The 24,574-nt window shown below is 35.1% G+C and overlaps 1 protein-coding gene across 2 annotated transcripts in view; it reads left to right on the top strand.

The window, feature by feature from the left end:
• Positions 1-24,574, top strand: part of SKAP1 (src kinase associated phosphoprotein 1) — a 380,507-nt gene that overhangs the window by 13,545 nt on the left and 342,388 nt on the right. For both annotated transcript variants that reach the window (XM_051994724.1, XM_051994723.1), the window contains exon 2: positions 4,587-4,692. In XM_051994724.1, coding sequence (XP_051850684.1) covers positions 4,587-4,692 — 106 coding nt within the window. The remainder of the gene's footprint in view (positions 1-4,586; positions 4,693-24,574) is intronic.

Below are 24,574 nucleotides of genomic sequence, written 5' to 3'. Positions count from 1 at the left end.
GAAAGGAGCTGAGAACTCAGGATGTCAGTGCTAGGAGGAACTGTAGGTCCTAGAATATTAGATTTAGAATATAAAACCTTGGATACAGAAGGTCAAAGTTGAAAGGGACATTAGAGGCCATCTAATTGAACTCTCCCATTTTATAGGGAAAGAAATAGGACACATTTTTAGTCCTATTTTTATCAGGCAAGTATGTAGCATATATATATTTCAATAATTCAGAATTCTAGATGCTGAGGGAATTATACAAAGTTAACAAAACATGATTTTTGCCTTCAAGGAGCTTATAGTATAAAACATGTACAAAGAATATCTAGGGTTTTGAGAAAATTGTAAACTTAGTATGTCAACAATGTGATATAGCAGCTGCAGAAGCTAATGTGCTCCTAGAATGTATAATTAGCTTAATGAGGGAGATGATAATCCTATTGTACTCTGGTCTGGACAGTCCACAACTGAAATTCAGTTCTGAGTGACATATTTTAAGGTGGGCATTGACATGCTAGAGCATCTAAAGAAGGGTGAGCAGAAAGGGACTCAAAACGGCAAGTTATAAAGAATGGCAAAAATAAATAAAGATGTTAATCCTGGAGAGAAGATGGCAATGAGTAGGGAGGTCTAGCTATAAAGAATTGTTTCAAAAAAGGAGGATTGCTTGGCCTTAGACAGAGAAAACTAGACTCAATAAGTGAAAATTTTAGGGCAAGGATTTTTGACCAGAGATCCATGAACTTCCTTTAAAAAGTTTTTTGATAAGTGTATTTCAATAAATAAGCTTACTTTGTAATCCTATGTATTTTATTTTCTGCATTAAAAAAAACATTTTTTTTCTGAGAAGGGATGCATAAACTTCACCAGATAGCCACAGATAAATAAAAAAGTTTAAAACTCTTGTTTAAGGGTAGGCCAATTTTGGCTCAGTATGAGGAGGGACTTCTGATAATTTAAGCCACCCATAATGAAACATTTGGTGGGTTCCTGTTCAGCAAAAGTATTCACCACTTCTTAATGATGTGGAGAGCATTCATTCAGTGAATATAGAAGTGTAATAAATGGCAGTCAAGATCCTTCCCAACTCTGGAATTCAGTGATTATGACTCTATCATACTTGCATACTCTACACTATAGTATGTACAGGAATGAAGTATACATCAGTTCTCCCTTTCTCTTTACCTTACCCTTATTTTAATTATGCATACATGTTTCACATCTCTCAAAGGAAATATAAGTACCATGAGAGTATCTTGACCATTCATCTCTAAAGAAGGGACATGAACACCTGCTTTGTTGTTGCTCTTCAAAGATCATGGAACTTGCTCCTGAAACCTTCCAACTACATGTATTGTCTCCCTTATTAGTATGTGAACTCCCTGAGGGCAGGGACTATCTTGATTTTTTATTTGAATCCCTAACTCTCTGCACATAATAAATGCTTAATAAATACTTTATTTGCTGAGCATAGAGTCTTGCAGTTAGTGGTTTGTAAGTGTGTTGAGGTAAAGCTACGTGAATATATTGGAAGAAAGATCTTTTCTGGCTGAGTCATCCCTATATACATATTATTATTTTTGTTGTTGTTCATTTATGTAGCTGTGTGACACTGGGCTGGTTACTGAATTTCTCTGAGCTTTAGTTTCTTCATCTATAAAACAAGAGAGATGGATTTCATGACTTCAAAGGAATCTTCCAGCTCTATTTAGATGAACACTTCCACTATTATCTGGTATTTACTTTATACTTAGGTTTACTTGGCTTCTGTGATTGAATATATGCTTCTGCATGTCAGGAACTGTTTCATTTTTACCTTTATTTCTCAAATGTCTGGTGTTTACTAGATACTTAATAAATACTTTTTGGCTGATTGATTGATGGAAGGAAAGTATTTTTTGTCCAATTTCAAGGAAGCTATTTAAAAGTGTGAAACATTATAACAAAATGTTAAAACTATCTTTGACACTTGAAGTTTTCTAGACTTTTCTCCTCACATGCTCCTCAAAGAGCATGGAACTTGTCCTGAAACCTGAAACCATATTAATGAAGTATTGTCTCCCTCATTAGTATGTGAGCTCCTTGAGGGCAGGGGCTGTTTTGATTTTTTATTTGTATCCCTAATGCTTTGCCTATAATAAATATTTAATTAGCTGAGTATAGAGTCTTACACAGTTGGTTAGCATTTTCATTGACTGGAAAAATGCCTTCACTTTGCCCATAGATCTCTAATGAAACTTAGAGCACTTTGGTAATAATATTAATGACATATAATAAAGAATCAGCTATGTTTGATCTGCAAAACTTTTAATTTCAGAGACTTAACTTTATCTTTAAAAAATTAGTATTTAATTTTCCCCCTAGTTACATGTCAAGAATATATTTGGCATTCATTTTTATAAGATTTTGAGTTCCAAATTTTTCTCCCTCCTTTCTTCTGAAAATAGGCAGTTTGATATAGTTTATGCATGTGCTACCATCGAAAACATATTTCCAATACAAAGTTATTATTAAATAAAATAAAATTAAAAAAAAAGAAAAAAGAAAACATATTTCCATATTAATCACAATTGAGAAAGATTAAAAGGGGAAAAATATGAGAAAGAATAAAATAAATGAAAAAATATGCTTTGATCTATATTAGTTCTTTACCTGGTTATGGCTAGCATTTTTTTTAATGAATCCTTTGTACTCTTCTTGTATCATTGTGTTGCTAAGAAGAGCTGAGTCACTTATAGCTGGTCATCACACAATATTGCTGATATTGTGTACAATACTTTCCTGATTCTGCTCATTGGGACATCCCCTCTATTTCCAATATTTTGCCACCATGAAAAGGGCTGCTATAAGTATTTTTGCACATGTACATCTTTTCCCCTTTTTTGATGATCTCTTTGGACTAAAGAGTGAATGAACTTTATCTTAAATCTTTAAGATAATTCCAGGACTTTCTTTGTACTGCTATTGACTTACGACATTTATCCTCATGACTTCAAATCCCATCTCAGATAATGACTGGCTGTGTGATCCTGGGCAAGTCACTTAATCCTGTTAGCCTTAATTTTCTTATCTGTAAAATGAGTTGGAGAAGGAAATGGCAAACCACTCCAATATCTTCACCACGAAAATCCCAAATGGAGTCAACAAAGAGATGGACATGACTGAAGCAATTCAACAACAAACATTATCAGGAAAATATACATTATTAAAAATAGAGGGGATTGTGTTGGGGAGCAGTTTGGGATTGTTGAAAGCACCATGCAGTTTCCCAATTGAAATACAGCCCACTTTCTTTCTCCCAGTTAATTTTGAGGTCACTTGATTTTCCATGTGTGGTGCTTACCCAAAAGTATTCTATTTTTGTGACTTTGTGAACTTGTGACAAACCCTTTCATCTCAATCAAATGGAGATTAAAAACTTTTCATTAATTCTATTTAGGAAGATCAAATAAAATAATGTTTGAGAAAAGATTTCAAAACTATGAAACTGTCTTGAGATAAGCTGATATCAGTAGAATTCTGAACCTGGACTCAGGAAGATTTGTGTTCACATGTGACCTCAGATACTAACTAGCTGTGTGACTCTGGGCAAGTCACTTCATATTTGCTTGCCTCAGTTTTCTTACCTAGAAAATGGGAACAATAATAACACCTATTTCCCAGGATTGTTGGAAGGACACAGATGTGATAATATTTGTAAAGTGCTTTGCAAACTTTATAATGCTATATAAATGCTAACTATTATTATTATGTAAACTAATATATTTATAAGAGGTATTTTATTATTTCATTACAACATAAATATTTGATGTTGGCCAATTTAGGATCCATGATTTTTTCTCAAAATAATTGCATTTCAACTGGAGGTATACTTTGAGTACATTTGGGTCTTCCTTTTCTTTCAGAATAAATCAAGCACGTGGTAATTCTGACAGCTTCCCCACTTTTCAGGATGGTGCTTTTCCTCTGTATTGTATATATTAGGGGAGAGTAGAGGATGTATATGGCCTTTAAAATTAGGATTCCAAATGTTACAGTGATTAATATAAAGTGATCTTTTAGCATGACCTAGATTTATAATATATGTTTGAGCCACATATACAGTTTTTTTCAATCTTTCTTTCTTTATTGCATGTATGGTCTCTCTCTTCATTACACTGTGTAATCCAACTGATATTATACCTCTTAATAAATTTGTTTTCTTTGAATGCCTGCTTTCTTAGGTTTTTGATTATGTATTGTGATTTTAATTCAGTGGTATTTGTTAAGATTTTCTCATGGTTTCCTGCTGGCTTGTCACTTTCTGTGACTAGTTTGCAACATTTGTATGTTTATGAAATTTGACAACCTATTCCTTCTGCCATCCGTGATCATGTTTAATATTAAAATATAATTTATTTAGGAAAAAGGTCTACTTTGTGGCTGACATGTGCCTTAGCTTTCTAGGCTGACAGGGTCCTATATTGACATGAGTTACAGTCTATATACATTTTTCAAAATGGGGAAACAATGACCATCCCTGGATCCCTTAGTTGTTTTTCTTCCTTCCCCTTTCAATTCCTCTTCTTTCTTTTTGAGTCATTTTTATTTCCTTCTAGATGTGGAAGAATACCTGGTAGAAGGTTTGCAGAATGAGAATCTTAGTACCAGTGCATGGGAGAGCAGAGATGCAATTTTACGGGGCTTCCAGCAGATCAAAGCCAGGTTTGTCTAAGTCCATTATTATTACAGTTGCTACTTAATATTTCAGATGAAGTATAATCTACTGCAACAGACATTTGATAAATGTAGTAGGAGAAAGTATAAAGATACAGTTAATTATCTGTGTAGCCTAAAGTAATTAGAAGACTTCTTTTGAGCCTCAGGTAACTCCATTGACCTTTATTAAAGATCTTTCCATTTAACTTAAAAAGTCGGCAAGGTTTAAAATTATGTCGACCCATATTTCTTCAGGGTAAAGTGTACTTGACAGTAGCTAGAGACCTCTTGGTTTGTCCTCTAAACCTGTGGTCTATTTCATTATCTCTTTTCCCAGAAGAAGGGATGTCTTATCAATCTTTGCATGTGTGATCCTTTTGAACATTTGGAATAATCTATCCTCAGACTGCATTGGAATATTATACTTAACCTAGAGATTTTTCCACAGGAGAATCCGATTTATTTTTAAAAGACGTACATTTTATAACAAGTGCATCTAATCTGCTACGAGTAGGTGGCAGAGAGATAGAAGGAAGCACAAAGCAATGTAAAATCTTCCTTTATAGCCTATTTCCCTCCTACCTTCTACCTAGAATGGGGTCACTGGGAGACATAGTGAGACGTGAAAAAAAAAAAGCCTTGTTCAATCTGGTAGTATTTGTGATCTGGAATTTTTATATTGAATGCCAATTATTCCTGTCTTTAGAAGGTGTGGAGGGGATGCATAAAGACTTGAAAGGCTGATAGTTGCATATCTACTTTAAGAACTCTACTCAAGTCCCAGAGTAACAGCAAAGAGTTTTATCCTCTGAAAGGGCCCAGAGCCAGATCCTATTCCCCATAGTCATGCTAAAGAACCTCACAAGATGCCCTGCTGTATCTTAATCGATCTTTCCTGCTGGCTAATTAAGCATCAGTTTTACTCAGCAACTTGGGACTATGTAATTATCAGCCTGGGTTGGCCTGAATAATTGAAACAAGCAGAATTCAGAAGACAAGATCTTTCTTTCTTATCTCTTTCCTTTATTTCTTTCTCCCATTCTTCCTTCTCTTCTTCCTTTCTTTCCTTCTTTCTTCATTTCTTCTTTTATTTCTTTCACTCTTTCTCCCTTTCTTTCTAACATGATTCTTTCCTTCTTTCTTTTTGCCTGTCCTTCCTTCCTTCTTTCTTTCCTTCCTTCCTTCCTTCCTTCCTTCCTTCCTTCCTTCCTTCCTTCCTTCCTTCCTTCCTTCCTTCCTTCCTTCCTTCCTTCCTTCCTTCCTTCCTTCCTTCTTATACCAGCAGAGCACAAATGCAACTAGCCCAATTCTGTAGATATCTTCTTACATGGTGCTGGAGATACAATGACAAAACGTAAAAAAGACCATGCTTTCTTTTTTCTTTAAAAAAATTAGGTAGACATATATATATAGGTTATAAATGTACATATATGTATGTGTACATATATGTAGGTTATAAATGTATATTCATTTTTTACATTTTCCTTATGAGTCATATTGGAAGAGAAAGATTAGAACAAAAGGGAAAAACCAGGAAAAGGAAAAAAAACAAAAAAGGATGAAAACAGTATGTGTTGATTCACATTCGGACTCTCTCAGGATGTGGATAACATTTTCCATTCAAAGTTTATTGGAATTGTTTTGGATTGCTGAATTGCTGAGAAGAAACAAGTCTATCATGTCGATCATTGCATAATCTTATTTCTGTGTACAATATTTTTTCTGTTCTGCTTGCTTGTTCAGCATGTATGTCTTTCCAGGCTTTTCTAAAATCACCCCCTTTATCATTTTTTATAGAACAATAATATTTCATTACTTTCATATACCACAACTTATTCAGCCATTCTCCAACTTATGGGTATTCACTCATTTTCCAATTCTTTGCCACTACAAAAAGGGCTGCTTACAAACATTTTTACACATGTGGCTCCTTTTGCCTCTTTTATGATCTCTTTGGGATACAGACCCAGTAGTGATACTGCTAGATCAAAGGGTTTAGTTTTACAGTTTTTTGACCATAGTTCCAAATTGTCCTCCAGAATGACTGGATCATTTCATAACTCCACCAACAATGCATTAGTGTCCCAGTTTTCCCACATCCCCTCCAATATTTATCATTATCTTTTCCTGTTATCTTAGCCATAGGTGGGAGTGATAGGCGGGAGGCAAGGTTACAATGTGTAAATATGCTGAGCTGGGAAGACTGAATCAACATTAGCTTCTGTTGTCTTTCATCTGAGAACCAGCCCAACAGAGAACTCATCAGTAGAGGACTGGTCAGCAAGAGGCACATTTTAGAGCACAACTGTGCTCTAAAGCAGTGAGAAACTGTGGTTTATGTTGGTGGAGGGAGCATCTGCTTTGGTGAAATCCTGTGGCTTTTGAAGAATTAAGGAAGTAGATGGGTGAAAGGATGGTAGTGGTTTCAGACTTTTTGTTTCTCTATAGAAGCATGTGAATTATAAGACTTGTGTGGGATGTCCATTGATTCATGATATATTTAAATCTGTGGCCTAGAAAGTAATCTGGTAACAGGAGGACTGAAGAAGTCAAATGATAAGATTTTTTGTTATGATGAGGAAAATATACTATGCAATCAATATTCTAACTAGGTGTTGGGAAGGTAGGTAACAACATGGAGCTTTGGGCATCAGGGATACCTTTTTTATTAAAACTTTTTATTTACAAAGCATATGCAAGAGTAATTTTTCCAATATTGACTCTGGCAAACCTTTTGTTCCATATTTTTCATCTTCTTCCCCCAACTCTCTCCCCTAGCAGGCAGGAAGTCCAATACATGTTAAATATGTTGAAATACATGTTAAATCCAATATATGCATACATATTTTATACAGTTATCTTGCTGCACAAAAAAATCAGCTCAAGAAGGAAGAAAAAGAAAAACTGAGAAAGAAAACAAAATGCAAGCAAATAACAACAGAAAGAGTGAAAATGCTATATTGTGGTCCACACTCAGTTCTCATAGTCCTCTCTCTGGGCGTAGCTGGCTCTCTTCGTCACTGAACAAGTGGAACTAGTTTGAATCATCTCATTGTTGAAGAGAGCTACGTATCAGGAACACTTTTTTAATACTCCTTTTTATAAATGCACATATATCAATGCCAGGAATTGTACTTTAATGGCTGAGAAATATCTGATTTTCAGTAAGTCAAGTAATGTATTTTCTAGTAAAGGTTCTAGCCAGGTAATCATTAAAATTTTGCTTGGAATTCACAGATGCTCTATTCCAGTTTGGGATGTATTAGTAGGAATTCTCCTTTTGTGGATTTGCTTCCTGAGAGAAATGTCTGAATTTCACACTTTGGCTCCATTGTAAAAGAAAGAATTGTGATGGTTTGACAAGTGTAGCAACTGCAATAATAGCAGCTGCTATTTTTTTTTAAGTAAATGCATGTAAACTGAGTTTGGGGAATAGGGAGCAGCTTGTTCCTCTCAAAGAGCTTACTGTGGTTTATGTGGTGGACATTCAGGAAATCATCATCAGTAGCTTCAGGAAACATCTGCATCATTGGGGACTTATTTCTATGCATATCTTTGCTGCGAGAAAAATGATATTTTAATGTAGAATTTTATGCTTATTCAAATCATAGTAGAAGTCAGCGATCCAAAATGAGAAGATTAGCAAAGGAGAGGGATTTAATGGGACATTGAGTGAGTATTTACAAAGTATCTACCTTTTACAAGGCCATGTTAGAAGGTCTTCGAGAAATGTAAAGACAAATATGTCATAGTCTCTGCTCTCAATTTTCATCAGCTAACTGTATATAAAAGGCAATTTGTCAGAGTGTAGAAAGGGAGTTGGGAAATTTTGTCATGGTTCAGTCATTTTGGTTGTATCTGACTCTTTGTGACCTCTTTGTTTTTTTTGACAAAGATACTGGACTGGTTCGCTATTTCCTTCTCCAGTTAATTTTACTGAGGCAAACAGATTAAGTGACTTGTCCAGGGTCACATAACTGGTCAGTGACTAAGGTCAGATTTGAATTCAGGAATCTTCACTCTGGGCCCAGTCTCAATTTGTGTCATTTCACATTTAATATTTGAGTGATCCCAAACAAGTTATTTAACCTCTGGGTGTTTTAGGCAACTCCATAGGACATATTCACCAAGTCATAGGGATTGGTGGAGGAAATTCTCATGCTAGGAGCTCCTCATGTAGAGGAAACCATCCATCCTTCTGTACCCTAGTAATTCCTTGAAATCTCTGCATCCTTATTCAATTGGTGTACCATGAAAGGAAGATTTGTTACAATGTGCATCCTGTCTGGATGTAATGTTGGTTTTTTGGTAGGCACATTTTATACACACACACACACACACACACACACACACACACACACACACACTGTTACCTACATTAAATTGTTGTTATTGTTCAGCTGTCCAGCCACGTCCAGCTCTTCATGACTGCATGAACCTTAGTATGCTAATACCATCCATGGTGTTTGTTTTTTTTTTTTAAACAAATAGACTGGAGTGTCTTGCCATTTCTTTCTCCAGTGGCAAACAGCAGTTAAGTGACTTGTCCAAAATCGTGAATCTAGTAAGTTTTGAAGCCAGAATTGAACTCAGATATTCCTGACTTCAGGCCCAGTGGTCTATCCACTGAGCCACCTAGCTGGCCCATTACATACTGGTGATATCAATTGATTTAGAAATATAAACTGAAATAAACTTGTCACAGTTCTGTAAGTTATTAAGGACAGTCATAAATTTTTTTATACAAGGCATACATGTGATGTATACAATGTGACAGCAGTCCATTCCATTCATATATCCTAATCTGTTCAGCCATTCCCCAATTGATGAGCACCCTGTTTGTTTCCAGAGGTTATTTTTTTTTGGTTGTTCAGTCATCTTTCAGTCATTTCTGGCTCTTCCTGACCCCATTTGGGGTATTCTTGACAAAGATACTGGAATGCTTTGCTATTTCTTTCTTCAGCTTATTTTACAACTGAGAAAACTGAGGTGAATAGTTATTTGCTCAGAATCACACAGTTGATTAAGTGTCTGAGATTAGATTTGAACTCAGGTCTTCCTGGTTCTAAACTCAGTGTTATATCCATTAAGCCACCTTAGCTGCCCCTTTACTACAATTTTTTTTTATTGCTGCTACAGAGCTCTTTTTGTAGTGGCAAAGAAGCGGAAAATGAATAAATGCTCATCAACTGGGGAATGACTAAGTTATAGCATATGAAAATATTGAAATGTTATTATTCTATAAGAAATGATGAACAAGATTATTTTAGAAAGGCCTGGAAAGATTTACATGAACTGATGCTGAGTGAAGTAAGCAGAACCAGGAATACATTGTACACAATAACAGCAAGAATGTGCGATGCTCAACTATGAAAAACTTGGTTTCAGCAGTTCAATGATCCAAGGCAATCCCAATAAACTTTGGATGGAAAATGATATCTGCAATAAGAGAGAGATGCATGTAGACGGAATGTAAGTCAGCACATTCCATTTTCAGTTTTTTTGTTTTTCTTCCATTTTTTTCACTCATGATTTTTCCCTTTTGTTCTTGGTTTTACATGATTCATAAGGAAATATACATGTATAATCAAGGGGAAATGTTATTTTCACAAATACAAATTTACAAAGTATCTACCTTTTACAAGGCCATGTTATAAAATAAAAAATAAAAAATAAATAAAAAAAATAAATAAAAAAAATATGTGCTGTTTTTCCATATGGGTTCTTTCCCTCTGACTTTGATTTCTTTGAGGTATATGCTTAGTATTTGTATCTCTGCATCAAAAAGATGATTGCCTTTTACTGTTATTTTCATTTTCATCATTGCAAAGTTGTATCTTGTAATTTATATTTAATTGATTTTACTGTGCTTTGGTTCCTAGAAGTCTCCACATGCTTTCCAAATTCCATAATAATATTTCATAACATTTCAATACTATAGTTTTTTCTTCAGTCATTTCCAGCAATATCTACCTATTTGATTTTCAGGTTATGTGATATAAAAGGGATGTAAATGGGATGGCTTGATTTTGTTACCACACAAAGTGCCTTTTATAAATAATGTTCGGTACACATCAGATCTTTATTTCTGGCTTTACCTTGGGTATGTGTCCAAGAGTATGATCACAGGATCAAAGGCTATGAGCAGTCCATTTTTGTGACTTTTATCAATTCCAAATCAAATTGGTTCAACTGTTTTGGAAAACAATATAGCCTTATTTTTAAGTGTTTCACCCAAACCCTTCCCTAATTTGTTGCCTTTGAATCCTGGCTCTTACTCTGACTTCCCTTCCTTTCACCTCTTCCCCTCACATTCCTTTGCTTGAAAACTGAAAGGGCAAAGAGAAAATGGGAACTATCAGAGCAATGTTCCTCATTCTCCATGTGCTGAAGGGACTTGGCCCTCATTTTTGTTGCTGCCTAGAACTCACTGGCATTTGCCAAGGTTTGGAACTTGCAGTAAATCAACTACCCTGGCTTGATCCTTGCTGCTACAGTATGCTTTTTGCAATCATTTCATCATCTTGAGTGACTGTAGGAAGTGAAATTTGGATTCTAGGGGGTTGCTGACTTTACTGTGCTCATCCTTCCTTCCTTTTCTCCCCCCACCCCAGCACATGAAGCTGTCCACTCCCCTTTCCCAGACTTTTTAAAAAGAAACTGTATGAGTCAACCGACTGTTCCCTGCCTTGTGAGAGGACTGTCAATGATGGGTAAACTTCACTGGCAATAAAATAACCACTGACAATTTCTATGATTCAAAGAAAGGCACTGAATATAGTAGTTTGTGGCTTTATTTACCACACTTGACACATTCTCCTCCTTTGCCTTGCCTAAGAACTAGCAACCCTCACTCTCCAGGGCAGATTTTTCACTGGATCCCCTAATGCCAGTAGTCAGAGGCATTTTTCTATTGTGCATATTTCAAAGTTCACTGAAGGACCTGAGCCAGTTGCTTGACTCTTGGAATAAAGCAGATATATGAGCTATACAGAAATGCCTGAACCCAGACTTTATTTCAGAGAACTGAAATTGCCAGATATATGTGTTGGAGAGTTGATTGTTAAATGGTCACTGTGGGCCTTTAGGAGGTAACAAATGCTACAAATCAGAGCTTGATTTATTGTTTTGTTGCTTGTCTAGACTTTTTAAAACTGATGGACAAAATGTGAATAATGTGTATGAAACTTCCAAATGTAGAGCAGGTTGTTAAATATTTTCCAGCACACCTTAGCTAGAGCATTTCCCTATGTTTGTATTAAAGTTACCTAACAAAATGGGAGGGAAGAATAAATAAAGTTGAATTTTTAAAATATTGAACATGGATAAATAGTCTTTTGTTGCCCCTTTGGAAAAAAAACAGTCATTTACTGTACCGTCATTTCTGGAAATGAAGGTCATAACTAGTAGAGACAAACCAAAAGTTTGTTTCTTTCTGTAAATCCAATCAAGAGACATAAGAGATTTCTAGTACACCGAAGTAGGAAGTAGCAGAGAATTCAATTTAGGTAGCAGGGCTGTGACAAAATCTATAGAACCCCCAAAATGTAAATTATAGGTGGAAATTCTGTCTGGAACATGTTCCACATGTCTAAGGTATGCTACTTTATGAAACCTTACACACTGTTCTGAGTTTTATTCAATAACTCAGGCCTCAGATGACTTCAGTTGTTTTGCATCATAACCTTGCCATGGCCTCAGTTATAGCTCTAGAAGGTGACTCAGCGAAAGAAAAAGCTGCTTCTAATATCCTTTGTATAAATGGTGGGTCACACATGAGGAAAAGGACAAGAAGGTATTTGGAAAAACTCTGAAGAAAAGATTTCACAGTGTGATCCTGTAAATATTTATAGACTTTACATCGCCACATATTGTAAAGAATTTTATAAAAAATAGACCATTGAACTAAAGAAATCTTCTGGATCCAAGGGGATTTATTGAGTAAGTTAATAGGATAGAACACTGGTATTAGTAGCATTGCTTACAGTATAAATCACAATGGCTCCTTCTGTTGGGTAAATACTCTTTCTATAAAGGAACCCGATCATGCAGGCACACGTGCAGATTCAAGTGAAATGAGTCTGAGTTAAGTGTATGAGCCATTTAAACCTAAATGGCTTTTAAGGATTACATAGTAAATGTAATTTGGCTACTTCTCAAAGTTTGACAATTCATTTCTCCCACCTCAGAACCCACCCCTTTCACATCCTTAAAGAAAGAAAAAGAAAAAACCACTACAGTGTTATCTCACTATTGATTAATTACATGCCAGCTTCTGGACTAGTTGCCTGTTTATTCAGGGTGTGTGTGTGTGTGTGTGTGTGTGTGTGTGTGTGTGTGTGTGTTGGGATTTTGACATTGGTATTCAAAGTGTTAAAATTTTTGGAACCTATTTACTTGGGGCTCTATACAGAACCTGTACAGATCTTTCATCCTGCAGAGGTGTTATACAGGACAGATAGATGGACCAAGACCTACTTGATTGTTTTTTATGCTTTCAAAATCACACTAAGGGAGAAAGGTGATCTTTATTAAGTGTCTATGATAATGCAGTTCTTTCCTTCAAAGAACAGGGGAGATTGCATTACCATTCTTTCAGGGCAGTCTCAAAATACATGGTTTTCCTTCTAAATTTTAATCATAATTAGAATGTGAACTAAATTGTAATTAAGTTTGTTTAAGGCTGTAAGAAAGGTAGGCTTAGAGGAGGAAATCTCCCATATTCTAAAGAATTCTTCCTGATCCCTTTTAATTTGTTGATGATTCCCTCTTTTAATGATTTCTAATTTATCCTTTTCTATAGCTTGTTCATATATTGTTATTTGCATATTGACTTCTACTAATCTAATTAGATTGTGAGCAAGTTGTCTTTTACCTTTTAATCTCTTTTACCTTTCTTTGTATCCCCAACTCCTAGCACAGCCCTTAGCACATAGTGGATGCTTAGTAAATATTTATTGATTGACTGATAACTCATATAACTTTGGTGGTGGTGTTTTTTTTTTATTTAGAATCACAGAACTGTACAATACAGAGCTAGTAGACACCTTAGAAACTATCTATCTAATTTTTTTTAATAGCAGAAAAAAGTGAAATCTTGAAAAGGGAAATTATTTCCCTCCATTGACAAATAAGTTAAGGGCTATATAATAGTTGACATTTAAACAGTCTTTATAAGTCTTTATAAGCTTGAAGTTTTGGAAAGCAGTTTACCTACAGATCATCTCATCTTGAAATGTTACTGAAACTCAAGGTCTTCTGACTCAGTTTTTCTACTATGTCATGTGGCTTTTTTTTACTTTGAAAATGTTTTCTTGGATTTGGTAGCCCATTCAAATTGGAATGATTCTATTTCATTTTTGTCACACTGGGTTGTAGTTAAAATTGATATTCTAAATTTTCTATTAATGAATAACTCATAAATCTTAAATTTTATATGGAATATATATGTATATATGTGTCATGTATATGTACTGTAAAACAATATTTAATTAATATTTTAGTTATTGTCCAGATAAATAAGTGTCTCAGATAGCAAATAGACATGGATCATATATTTTAGAGCTCTCATGAATGAAACCGATCATCAGGAAGACCTAGATTCAAATCATGGTCTCAGGCATTTACTAGCTATGAGATCCTTATACAAATCACTTAATCTCTCTGCACCTCAGGCAACTTCTGCCAACTATTTTTTAATGGTTAGATGTAGAGTGAAATTGTAGCCATTATTTGGGATATAATTCTGTAAGGAATGAAGAAACAAATGAATTTTAAAAATTTTTTGTGGGAGAAAGAACACAAAGCTAAGATTTGATAAGGTAGATCCTCCCACCCCCAGCAATTAAGATTTTTTTTTCAATAAAACTTCCTAGTCTTGCTTAACCAGGACAGCACTCCACAACAGCATGACTGCCATAATAAATGTCTAATAATAATAACTGCGTTTATGTTATTTTAATTTTATATCTTGTTTAAAATTTCAGATCCGCTATAGGAAAAATGCAATTTCAAGGCAGTTTTAGTTCATTAACATAACTACACTGTATGTAATTTCCACTGATATTGAGCTCGTTAAACTGAATAACATGCAGCATCAAGATAAAAAGAAATTTAAAAATGTGACCTGGCAGTCAGGCAGATAACTGAGCTCTGCATATTACCACTGAGGCTGGGCTGGCCCCACTAGATTGTCTTTAATTAGCCGAGGCGCTTCTCTTCATCTAGCCATTTATTTTGAGTGCTTGAAATTTGTTTCACTCAGCGATGGGATTTAACTCTGCATAAGCACTTGGACATGCCCATCTTCTTCTCTGAATATAGATTTGCCCTAAGAACATCTCAGAAAAATTGATGCCATTTTTTCAGATGCCCAAAATACCTAGGTTTATATTTTCAGAGTCTGTAAATCAAGACCTGTTAAATTCTAACACTGTACATGAAAAAGCATTTGAATGTGATTCTTTTCTTCATTTTGTCGCCATTAGTATTGGCCTTGATTTTAAGTCTGATTTCATCTGGACCTCCCATTAATTTGCCCCTCTGTGGCAATCCGTTCTGTACTTAGAGGGAGACACTGAAAAATGTCTCTCTGTAGCATCCCTGCATTTGTAGTCTTCCAGTAACTTTGTGGTGTGAGGCCTTCCTGATTGGGGTCCTTTCTCTGATTTGCATGCTGTCCATTCTTTCTGATAAATTTCCTCCCTCTCTTCCACTGTTAATATGAAACTTGAGTAAATGACTGAGTAGGGAAATGCAAAAGAAGGGAATAGGGGAACAGTTTCTGAAGTAGGATCTTTTGTTCTTTCTGTAACATTTAGCAACAAATCCAAACAGGCAGACTGCTAATATATATCTTATAGGTTTTACTCTCTGCTTTAAAATTTCAGTTAGCATAGTTCCCCCCTCACCCCCCATCTTTCCCAGCAAATATGAAGAGTGAGGGGCAAAAAGAACACATGTTGCCAATCAATCTTTGCACTTTTCTTTAATGTTATTCATGGTGTTGCTAATGATATGCTTTAATCAAGGAGAAAAGATGTCAGAAAATTAATATAACCCAAGTTTGATTTTTTTTTCTTAGTTCCTATTGAAAATGATATGGGCCTTAAATGACTTTTTAGATTCATTCCATTTGAGGCTCTCTTTTTCAGAATCTGTGTCCAGATATGTCATTGACCTAAACAGTTAGCAGGCTTGTAAATGAAATGTATCCTGTTTCTCATGCTCATCAAAGGTTCTAGGAAAGAACCAGACAACAGAATCACTGCCACCAGAACTCTAAAGCCTGATATTCACACACAACATGATGCTCACATATTCATCAGATTTAAAATGGAGATGAGATTTTCTAGCATTTGTTTTTGTGTTTTTATTCATATAAGATATCAAGTGCTGTTTCATTTGGGAATATTTTTACAAAGCCATGACTAAGTTCTTTGAGAAGATTTCATCCCGTTCATCCATGTCTAGGTGGATTTTTCATATGTCTTTCAAAATGCTCAGCAATGTTTGATTCTTCAGACTTCAAAGGGTACCTCCTTCTAGGGCAGATAGATTTTTTAAAAAAAAAAATCAGTGTTCTGGGGAGAAACAACTCAAAAAGGAAAGAATTGCCCAGCCATGAGGTAGTTAGCATTATAGTAAAAAAAATTAATAGAAAGTTAACAAACCTCTGAATATTAAGGTTTTTATGAAACCAAATAAATTCCCAGCTGCAGCTGGAGCTTCATCATTCTGTTACTCTCATTCTGAGTGAATCCAGTGTGCCAGATTTAAACATTCGGGTTTGGGTCACAAAACGAGCATTGTTTACTTAAATTTTACAAACAATTTGTTCACAAGTTTGAACAAACACTCCCTCTTGAGTTTGTGAACCTTGGTCAAGTTCTGATAATCATTTATGCAGTGCCTCTTGCCTGAAAAGCAATTTTAACCTTTAAATATTTATTTCTGCCAGGTTGCCATGAGTGAGTGGCTCCCATCTGTCAACTAGGATGTGGTAATGGGGTCTGTGTTCAGTTTGAATTTGGACAACAATATTATATTCTACCAAACCCTTTTTTAGTGATGAGGGAAATGGGATTTCAGTCATTTGTCCAAGGTCACAGAGATAGTGAAATATTAGGAATTAGGACTAAAAGTTCTAGGATTACTGAAGAGTGGTTTAATCCTCTGAGTCAATCCACCTTTTTAAAAGGGTTCTGTCATATAAATATTTTGCCTTGTAGTGGACTTGGTTGTTGTCTGAAATCAGAATCCCCAGCTTTGGTTTCTAATAAATATATGTATTTTTAAAAGATGAAAACTTTTCCCTAGTGATTTTTAAGATTTAAAATGAAATTGTTAGATAATAGTATATTCAAAGATAATTCTCTGCTTGCCAAATATGACTGGTTTAATTGGAAGGCAAGCTAACTTTTATAGTCCCTTAAAACTTCTAGGCTAGAAATTATGCTGGATCAAATTAAATTCAAACATCATGCCTATGGGATTTAGAAATTTCTACTTTTTTTTTTTAAGGGAAAGGCAATTTCTGACTTTTTTTTTTTGTAAATTTGATAAGAGGAAAGCTAATGTGAGATTGGTAGTCCAGTAGGAAATGGAACTCAATTTTACATTTTTTAAACCATTTTATGGTATTACAAATGACAGAGGTTAGAAACAAAGCTCTTATACTTTTATTGAACTGGAATTGAAAGTGACAGAAAATCATTTTGGCTCTAGTGCAGTAAATGTTATCACTAAAACATGTTCGGGGGATATTAGGATAGTCTCTCAAGCACAAGAGACAAAAGTTCACAAAGCAAGAGCTGATTTTTCTGTCCTTCTCTTGAAATTATTAGATGTACAGGAGATGAAAGTATCTTGGCTTCAAGAGGACAGGGGACCAACTGAGTGTATTGGAATTGATCTTGTCTCCATTGGGGGGGGGGTGCAGAAGGAGGGGACATGCAGTTGAGGTAATATGGTATGGATGTCTCAGCAGGAAGAGGCACCACAGAGGAATTCAGGAAGGGCAGAAAGAGTTTTTATTTCCGCCCCAGGACTGAAACTCAGAAATAGGAGAAAGGAAAAATAAAAGTACTTGAAAGTGAAATTGTACAGTGAAGCTAAGGCTGGGATGAATTGAGTTACCTTATTTTCTAGGAGCACTTCTTAAGATTACATTTAGCATGATGGCCTAACTGGGTCCATTTTCTGTAACCACCTGTCTTTATTTTGAAAATTGACAGTCTAGTAGAAAATAAATGTGAAATCTTATTGGGAAAGACCAATTGTTGTGTCTGTGGTCTGTGATTTTTTTTCCTTTGGAATTTTGTGTAGATGGAGCAGGTTGGGCAGGCATATGTTTGCCGATCCTAAAATGATTAGAATTCAGGCTATGTAAGACTCTTGTGAAATTGACTTTTCAGGTCCCAGCCAGTATCCGGCACTGCCATATGGCGTGGGCGGGTCTAATTGCTGTACCCAATTTCTTAATCTTTCATTGTGTATTTAGGTGCCCCAGTTGAAATATTAGAGATTCTAAAGAAATATTTAGGTACATGACAAGGATGTTTGACACGCTTGTGGAAATTCTGTTTGTAGCTCTCGGGAAGGACATAAGGAACCTATCTTTCATTGCTTTAGCAGAGTTTCAGTGTTGACAAACCTTCTGCACTTTCTTTTGCACTAGAAATGATTGATGCTTGGGACAGTAGAGCTATCAAGGAAGAGATAAAAGATTCTTAGGCCTCTGTAAATGGGGCATTGAATTCAAGTATGATCAAATAGCCCATGCTAAACTCTATAACACAACAGAAAACATCCCACATCTCTCCATGGACAAATCATTCTTTCTCAGCTAGGTGGCACAGGGAATGAATGCTAGATTTGTAGTCAGGAATTCTGCTTCAGATAGTTAGAAGTAATTTAATCTCTTTCTGCCTTAGTTTCTCTCAGTTGTAAAATGAAAGTATCACTTACCACCCAGAGATGTTGTGAGGGGCAAAGGAGTAATGTGTAAAGCATTTTGTAAACCTTAAAGCGATATAGAAATATTGTTATTATTGTTCTTCTTCTTATTCCATTAGCACCCACTAAGAAAACCATAGATTTTAAGTTTAAATGGTATCTGGAAGATAACCTTTCAACATTATACATAATAAATGATCATCCAACTTTTGCTCAAAAATCATCAGAGAGGGGCAACCCGACTGTCTCCTGTCTCCCATTCCACTATCCATAGTTCTAATAGTTTAAGAAAGTTTTTCCTTATATCAACCCCAAATTCGGCTCTTTTCAACTCATTACTTTTGCTTTTGTCTCATGGAACTAATCAGAATAAGTCCAGTTCATTTTCCAAAGCCCTTCAAAACACTGGAGGACAGTTATCATTATCCTCTTCCCCTCCTCTCTCTCTTTCTTCCCACATACACACTATTTCTTTTCCAAATTAAACATCTCTAGTTCTTTCAAACATTAAATAGGATCAATTCAAGACCCTTCATTCTCTTGGTTTCTCTCCCAGTTTATTGATATCCTCCCCAAAATGTGGCCCCCATAAACTGAACACAACACTCCATCTGTGGCCTCTGCATCACCATTTTTCCTAGAAGCTCTGCTGGTTCATTTGTAGCCCAAAGTACACAGTTTCTATGATTGTTCTTTATTACCAACTCATATGGAGGTTGGAGTTCATCACACTCCTCAGGTATTTTTCATTGAAATGTTTGTCCTTCCATCTTATACTTGTGAAGTTGATTTATGATATATGTCATAATTCACTTTAATCTTAGAAGAGACATTAAGTATGGTAGTTATGTAGCCAAGCTTAGAGTCAGGAAGACCTGGATTCAAACCTTTGACATATACTGACCATGTGGTTGTGGTCGTCATTTAACACCTCAATGTTCTAGGCCATGCTCTAAGACTACAAGTTGAAGAGAAGATACTTAACTTCAATGATAAAGGTCATTTTCTTTTACCTGAGATCTCCTCACCTCAATGAAATCCCAAGTCCACACCTCACCCAAAATTTTTTTGAAATCTTATTAGATTCAGATGCATGCTCTAATCTATTAAGATCTCTTTCAAGTCTGAACTGTATTCTATTCCTATAGTGCAATGGAGAATTGCCATTCTTCTCTAGGAAATGTTTGTAAGTCAGTGAGTCTGCATAAATGATTTTAGATAATCCACACCACTCTGATTAGGAATAATTGGAGTTTGACTATAATTACTTTGTATTAATAAATATTGCCAAATATTCCCTGATGAAGAGGATACATTCCAGTGTAATAGGTTGCACTCTGAGGCACTATCTCACACCTATGAGGATCAGATTGACTAATATGATAGAAGAAAGGAATGATAAATGTTGAAGAGAATGTGGGGAAATTGTTGGTGGAGTTGTGAGTTGATTGAACCATTCTGGAAAGCACTCTGGAACTGTGCTCAAAGAGTTATAAAATTGTACATATCCTTTATTATTATTATAGCTTTTTATTTACAAAACATATGCATGGGTAATTTTTCAACATTGGTCCTTGCAAAACCTTCTGTTCCAACTTTTCCCTTTTTACCCCTCACCCCCCTCTCCTAGATGGCAGATAGTCCAAGACATGTTAAATATGTACATAACCTTTGATCCAACAATATCACTACTAGGTCTGTATCCCAAAGAGATAAAAAAATGGAAATGGATACACATGTACAAAAATATTTATATTTTTATATATTTATACTTTTTTATACTTATATTCTTATAAGTATATTTATACTCTTTTTGTAGTGTGGCAAAGAATTGGAAATTGTGGGGATACCATCATTTAGGGAATGGCTAAACAAATTGTGATATATGAATATAATGGAATATTATTATGTTATATGAAATAATGAGCAGGCAGATTAAAAAAAAACAAAAACCTGCAAAGACTTAAATGAACTGATGCCAAATGAAGTGAACAGACCAGAAAAATATTGTACACAGTAATAGCAACATTGTGTGATGATCAACTTTGACAGTTTTAGCTCTTCTCAGCAATGCAATGATCTAAAACAATTTCAAAAGACTAATCGTGGAAAATGCTATCCACATCCAGAAAAAGAACTATAAAGTCTGAATGCAGAATGAAGCATACTATTTTAACTTTTTTGTGTTTTTTTCTTTCTTATGCTTTTTCCTTTTGTTCTGATTCTTCTTTCACAACATGCTTACTGTGGAAATATATTTAACATGGTTTTACAGTTATAATCAATATCAGATTTCTTGCCATCTTGGCAAGGAGAGAAGATAGAAGAGGAAAAAAAATGAAATTCACATTTTATAAAAGTGAATGTTGAACACTATGTTTACATGTTTTTGGAAAAAATTTTTAAAAGTATTAGAAGCTGTGGTGAAAAATTTCATTACCAGAAGTAGTAGTATTTTAGGAACAAAAGGGAAAGTGGCATCATGGTATAGAAAGTATTTGATGTAGAATCAGAGAGGCAAGGTTTAAATCTCTCTCTAATACTTATGGCTTTTGTGTATGACATTGGGCAAGTCACTTCCTTTTTCTGGACCTCAGTTTTCTCATATGTAAAATGAAAATTTTGGACTTGATGATCTCTAGTAGACATTGAGCTCTAATTTCTATATTCTTATGTTAGGAAAGTAGTTTTATGGCATAAAACATCATTAAATACCTCAACATTAAATAACTAAAATAAAAACAAAGACTATACATATAGGAGTCTTGGGATAAAAGAAAGAGTTAATGACCTGTGTTAAAAGAAGGGAGAAGAAGAGGCTTTGGAGAGAGTGATCTCCCAACTAAACTTGTGCTCCCATAAGTTAATCTTTAAGAGGAGGCATATATTTTTAGGTTTCTCTGGAAATAGATCTTGCTTGTCAAAGATTGGATTTTTTTCATTCCCTCCCATACATGATTCATATTGGACATTGAATACCAATATAGTAGGGGGCAACATAGTGCACAGAGCTCTGAGTCAGGAGTCAGGAAAATACATGTTTCTGAGTTCAAATTTGGCCCCAAGACAATAGCTGTGTGACTCTATGCAAGTCATTTAATTGTATTTGCTTCAGTTTTCTTACCTGTAAAATGAGTAGGGGAAAGAAAAGGCAAACTATTCCAATATCTTACCCAAGGAAACCGCAAATGGGGTCATGAAAAGTTGGAAATGACTGAACAACAACCCTTTTCTCAGACCCCTTTGGGAAAATTCTAGACATAATCCTAAATGTTAAGTCATCAATATATTGTATTGAAGGTTTAATGACCTAAAAAAGATGAGCAAAGGGATCTTACTTCTCTCATGTGAGGTAAGGTTCCAGCTGCATGTTCAGGTCCAAAGTAGAGGTGTTCTTTAGAGAGAAGGAATAAACTTAATAGCCCAGCCCCTTTGGTCTCTACAATGATTCTGCAATGATATCTGATGATAACATTTATATAGTGCTTTAATTTTAATGTTTACAAAGTATTTATGTTATAAATACTGTGACAGCCCTGTAGGTACCACAAAAAACATGAAACCTTGAAGAGATTGCTTTTTCAGGATTCCATAATTATTATGTATCAGAGACAGTATCTGAAACTGGGGCTTCTTTAAATCTAGCCCTCTTCTCCAACAAGTTATATGACTGCTGGACAATTACTTTATTTTATTTTGTGTTTTTATTTTGCCTATTTACTTTCATCTCTGTGTGGACACATAGATGTTATGGGAGAGATACTCATTTTTTTTCCTGAATAAATGTATGCCTTTTTTGTCTTAATTTTTAGATTTTTATTCTTTTATTATAGTAATATATTTTTCCCTACTCCAGACCCCAGTTGAGCCATGCCTTGTATCTTTTTTTTTGATTGTTCAAAACAATACAATTTGTTTTCCATATAATTTCTCTAGTTATCTCTTTCTTATATTGATTGAATAGAACGTCTTTATAGAGAAAATTTAAAATGCAAACAAGCAACAACAAAAAGAGTGAAAATGCTATGTTGTGAATCACATTCAGTTACCACAGTCCTCTCTCTGGGTTTAGATGGCTCTTTTCATCACTGAACAATTGGAACTGCTTTGAATCATCTCATTGTTGAAGAGAACTACATCCATCAGAATTGATCATCGTATAATCTTCTTGTTCCCATGTATAATGATCTCCTGGTTCTGCTTATTTCACTTAGCATTAGTTCATGTAAATCTCTCCAGGCTTCTTTGAAATCATCCTGCTGGTTGTTTCCTACAGAACAATAATATTCCATAACATTCATATACTATAACTTGCTCAGCCATTCTCCAATTGATGCACATCCATTCAGTTTCCAGTTTCTTTTCACTGCAAAAAGGGCTGCCACAAACATCCTTGCACATGTAGGTCCTTTTCCCTCCTTTAAGATCTCTTTGATATATAATCCCAGTAGAAACATTGCTGGGTCAAAGGATATGCACAGTTTGATAACTTTTTGAGCATAGTTCCAAATTGCTCTGCAGAATGGTTGGATCCATTCACAGTTCCACCAACAATGTATCAGTGTCCCAGTTTTCCCATATCCCTTTCAACATTTGTCATTATTTTTTCCTATCATCTTAGCCAATATGAGAGATGTGTAGTGGTATCTGAGAGTTGTCTTAATTTGCATTTCTCTGATCAATAGTGATTTAGAGCACCTTTTCATATGACTAGAAATAGTTTCAATTTCTTTATCTGAAAATTGTCTGTTCATATCCTTTGACTATTTATCAGTTGGATAATGAGCTATTCCTTTTATCAAAGGAAAATAGGCAACACTGACAAATAAGATTATTACATCTGATTATATACATAATATTCATTTTAGTTCAATTCCAGGAGATGTATTAAGTACTTACCATGGGCCAGGTGCCCCTGCCCTTAAGGAGCTTATCTCCAGAATACTTTATTTACCTCAGTTCCTTATCTGTAAAATGAGTTGGAGAAGAAAATGATCTCTTCTTTTCTCCTTCTTTATTATTTCACTTCACTTGTTGATTTCATCAGCTCCCATGGGTTTAATTACCATCTCTATGATGAGATTCTCAAATCAATCTATCCAGCTCCAATTTCTCTTTTGACCTCATTCCCAGCTGTTTTTCAGACATCTTGAACTGGATGTCCAATAGACATCTTAAATTCAGCATGTCTAAAACAAAACTCATCTTTCCTCTTTAACCCACTCCTGCTTCTAATTTTCCTATTATTCTAGAGAGCAATATCATCCTCTTAGTCCCTCACACTCACAAATTAGGTGCCATTCTGGACTCCTAAATATCTCTCACTCTATCAATCTATTGCCAACATCTATCGATTTCACCTTTGCATCATCTCTAAAATATGTCCCCATCTCTCCTTTGATACTATTACTGTTACAACCTTGGAGAGTGGCTCTCATCAACTCACTTTGCAATAGGCTGCTCCAAGTTTCTGTCCTCACCAATTCATTCTCTTTTCATCCAACACTTTCCTAGAGTGCAGATTCTATTCTGTCACCATTCTGCTCCTTAAACTCCCATGGCTCCCTGTTCCCTCCAGGATAAAATACATAATCCTCTGCTTGATGTACAAAAGCTGTCATAACCAACTTCTTCCTGCAAACACTGCAGTCTTCTTATACCTTACTCTCCATCATGTAGTCTTAAATTCATTGTCACTGACCCTCTTGAACAACACAAACTATCTCTCAACTATGTACTTTTTTCTCTGTTGGTTCTTTATGATTAGAATACTTTTCTTTTTTCTTTTCATCTCCTGGCTTCTTTGGCTTCCGTTAAGTCCCAAATAAAATCCCACCTTTTTCAGAAGCCTTCCCCAATTCATTTTAATTCTAGTGCCTTCCTTCTCTCAAATGTTTTCTATTTTTCCTGCATATAGTTTGTTTTAGAGACA

This window comes from Antechinus flavipes, chromosome 4 (assembly GCF_016432865.1).
Source record: "Antechinus flavipes isolate AdamAnt ecotype Samford, QLD, Australia chromosome 4, AdamAnt_v2, whole genome shotgun sequence".
Lineage (NCBI taxonomy): Eukaryota > Metazoa > Chordata > Mammalia > Dasyuromorphia > Dasyuridae > Antechinus > Antechinus flavipes.
This window is presented reverse-complemented; position numbering and strand designations above follow the sequence as displayed.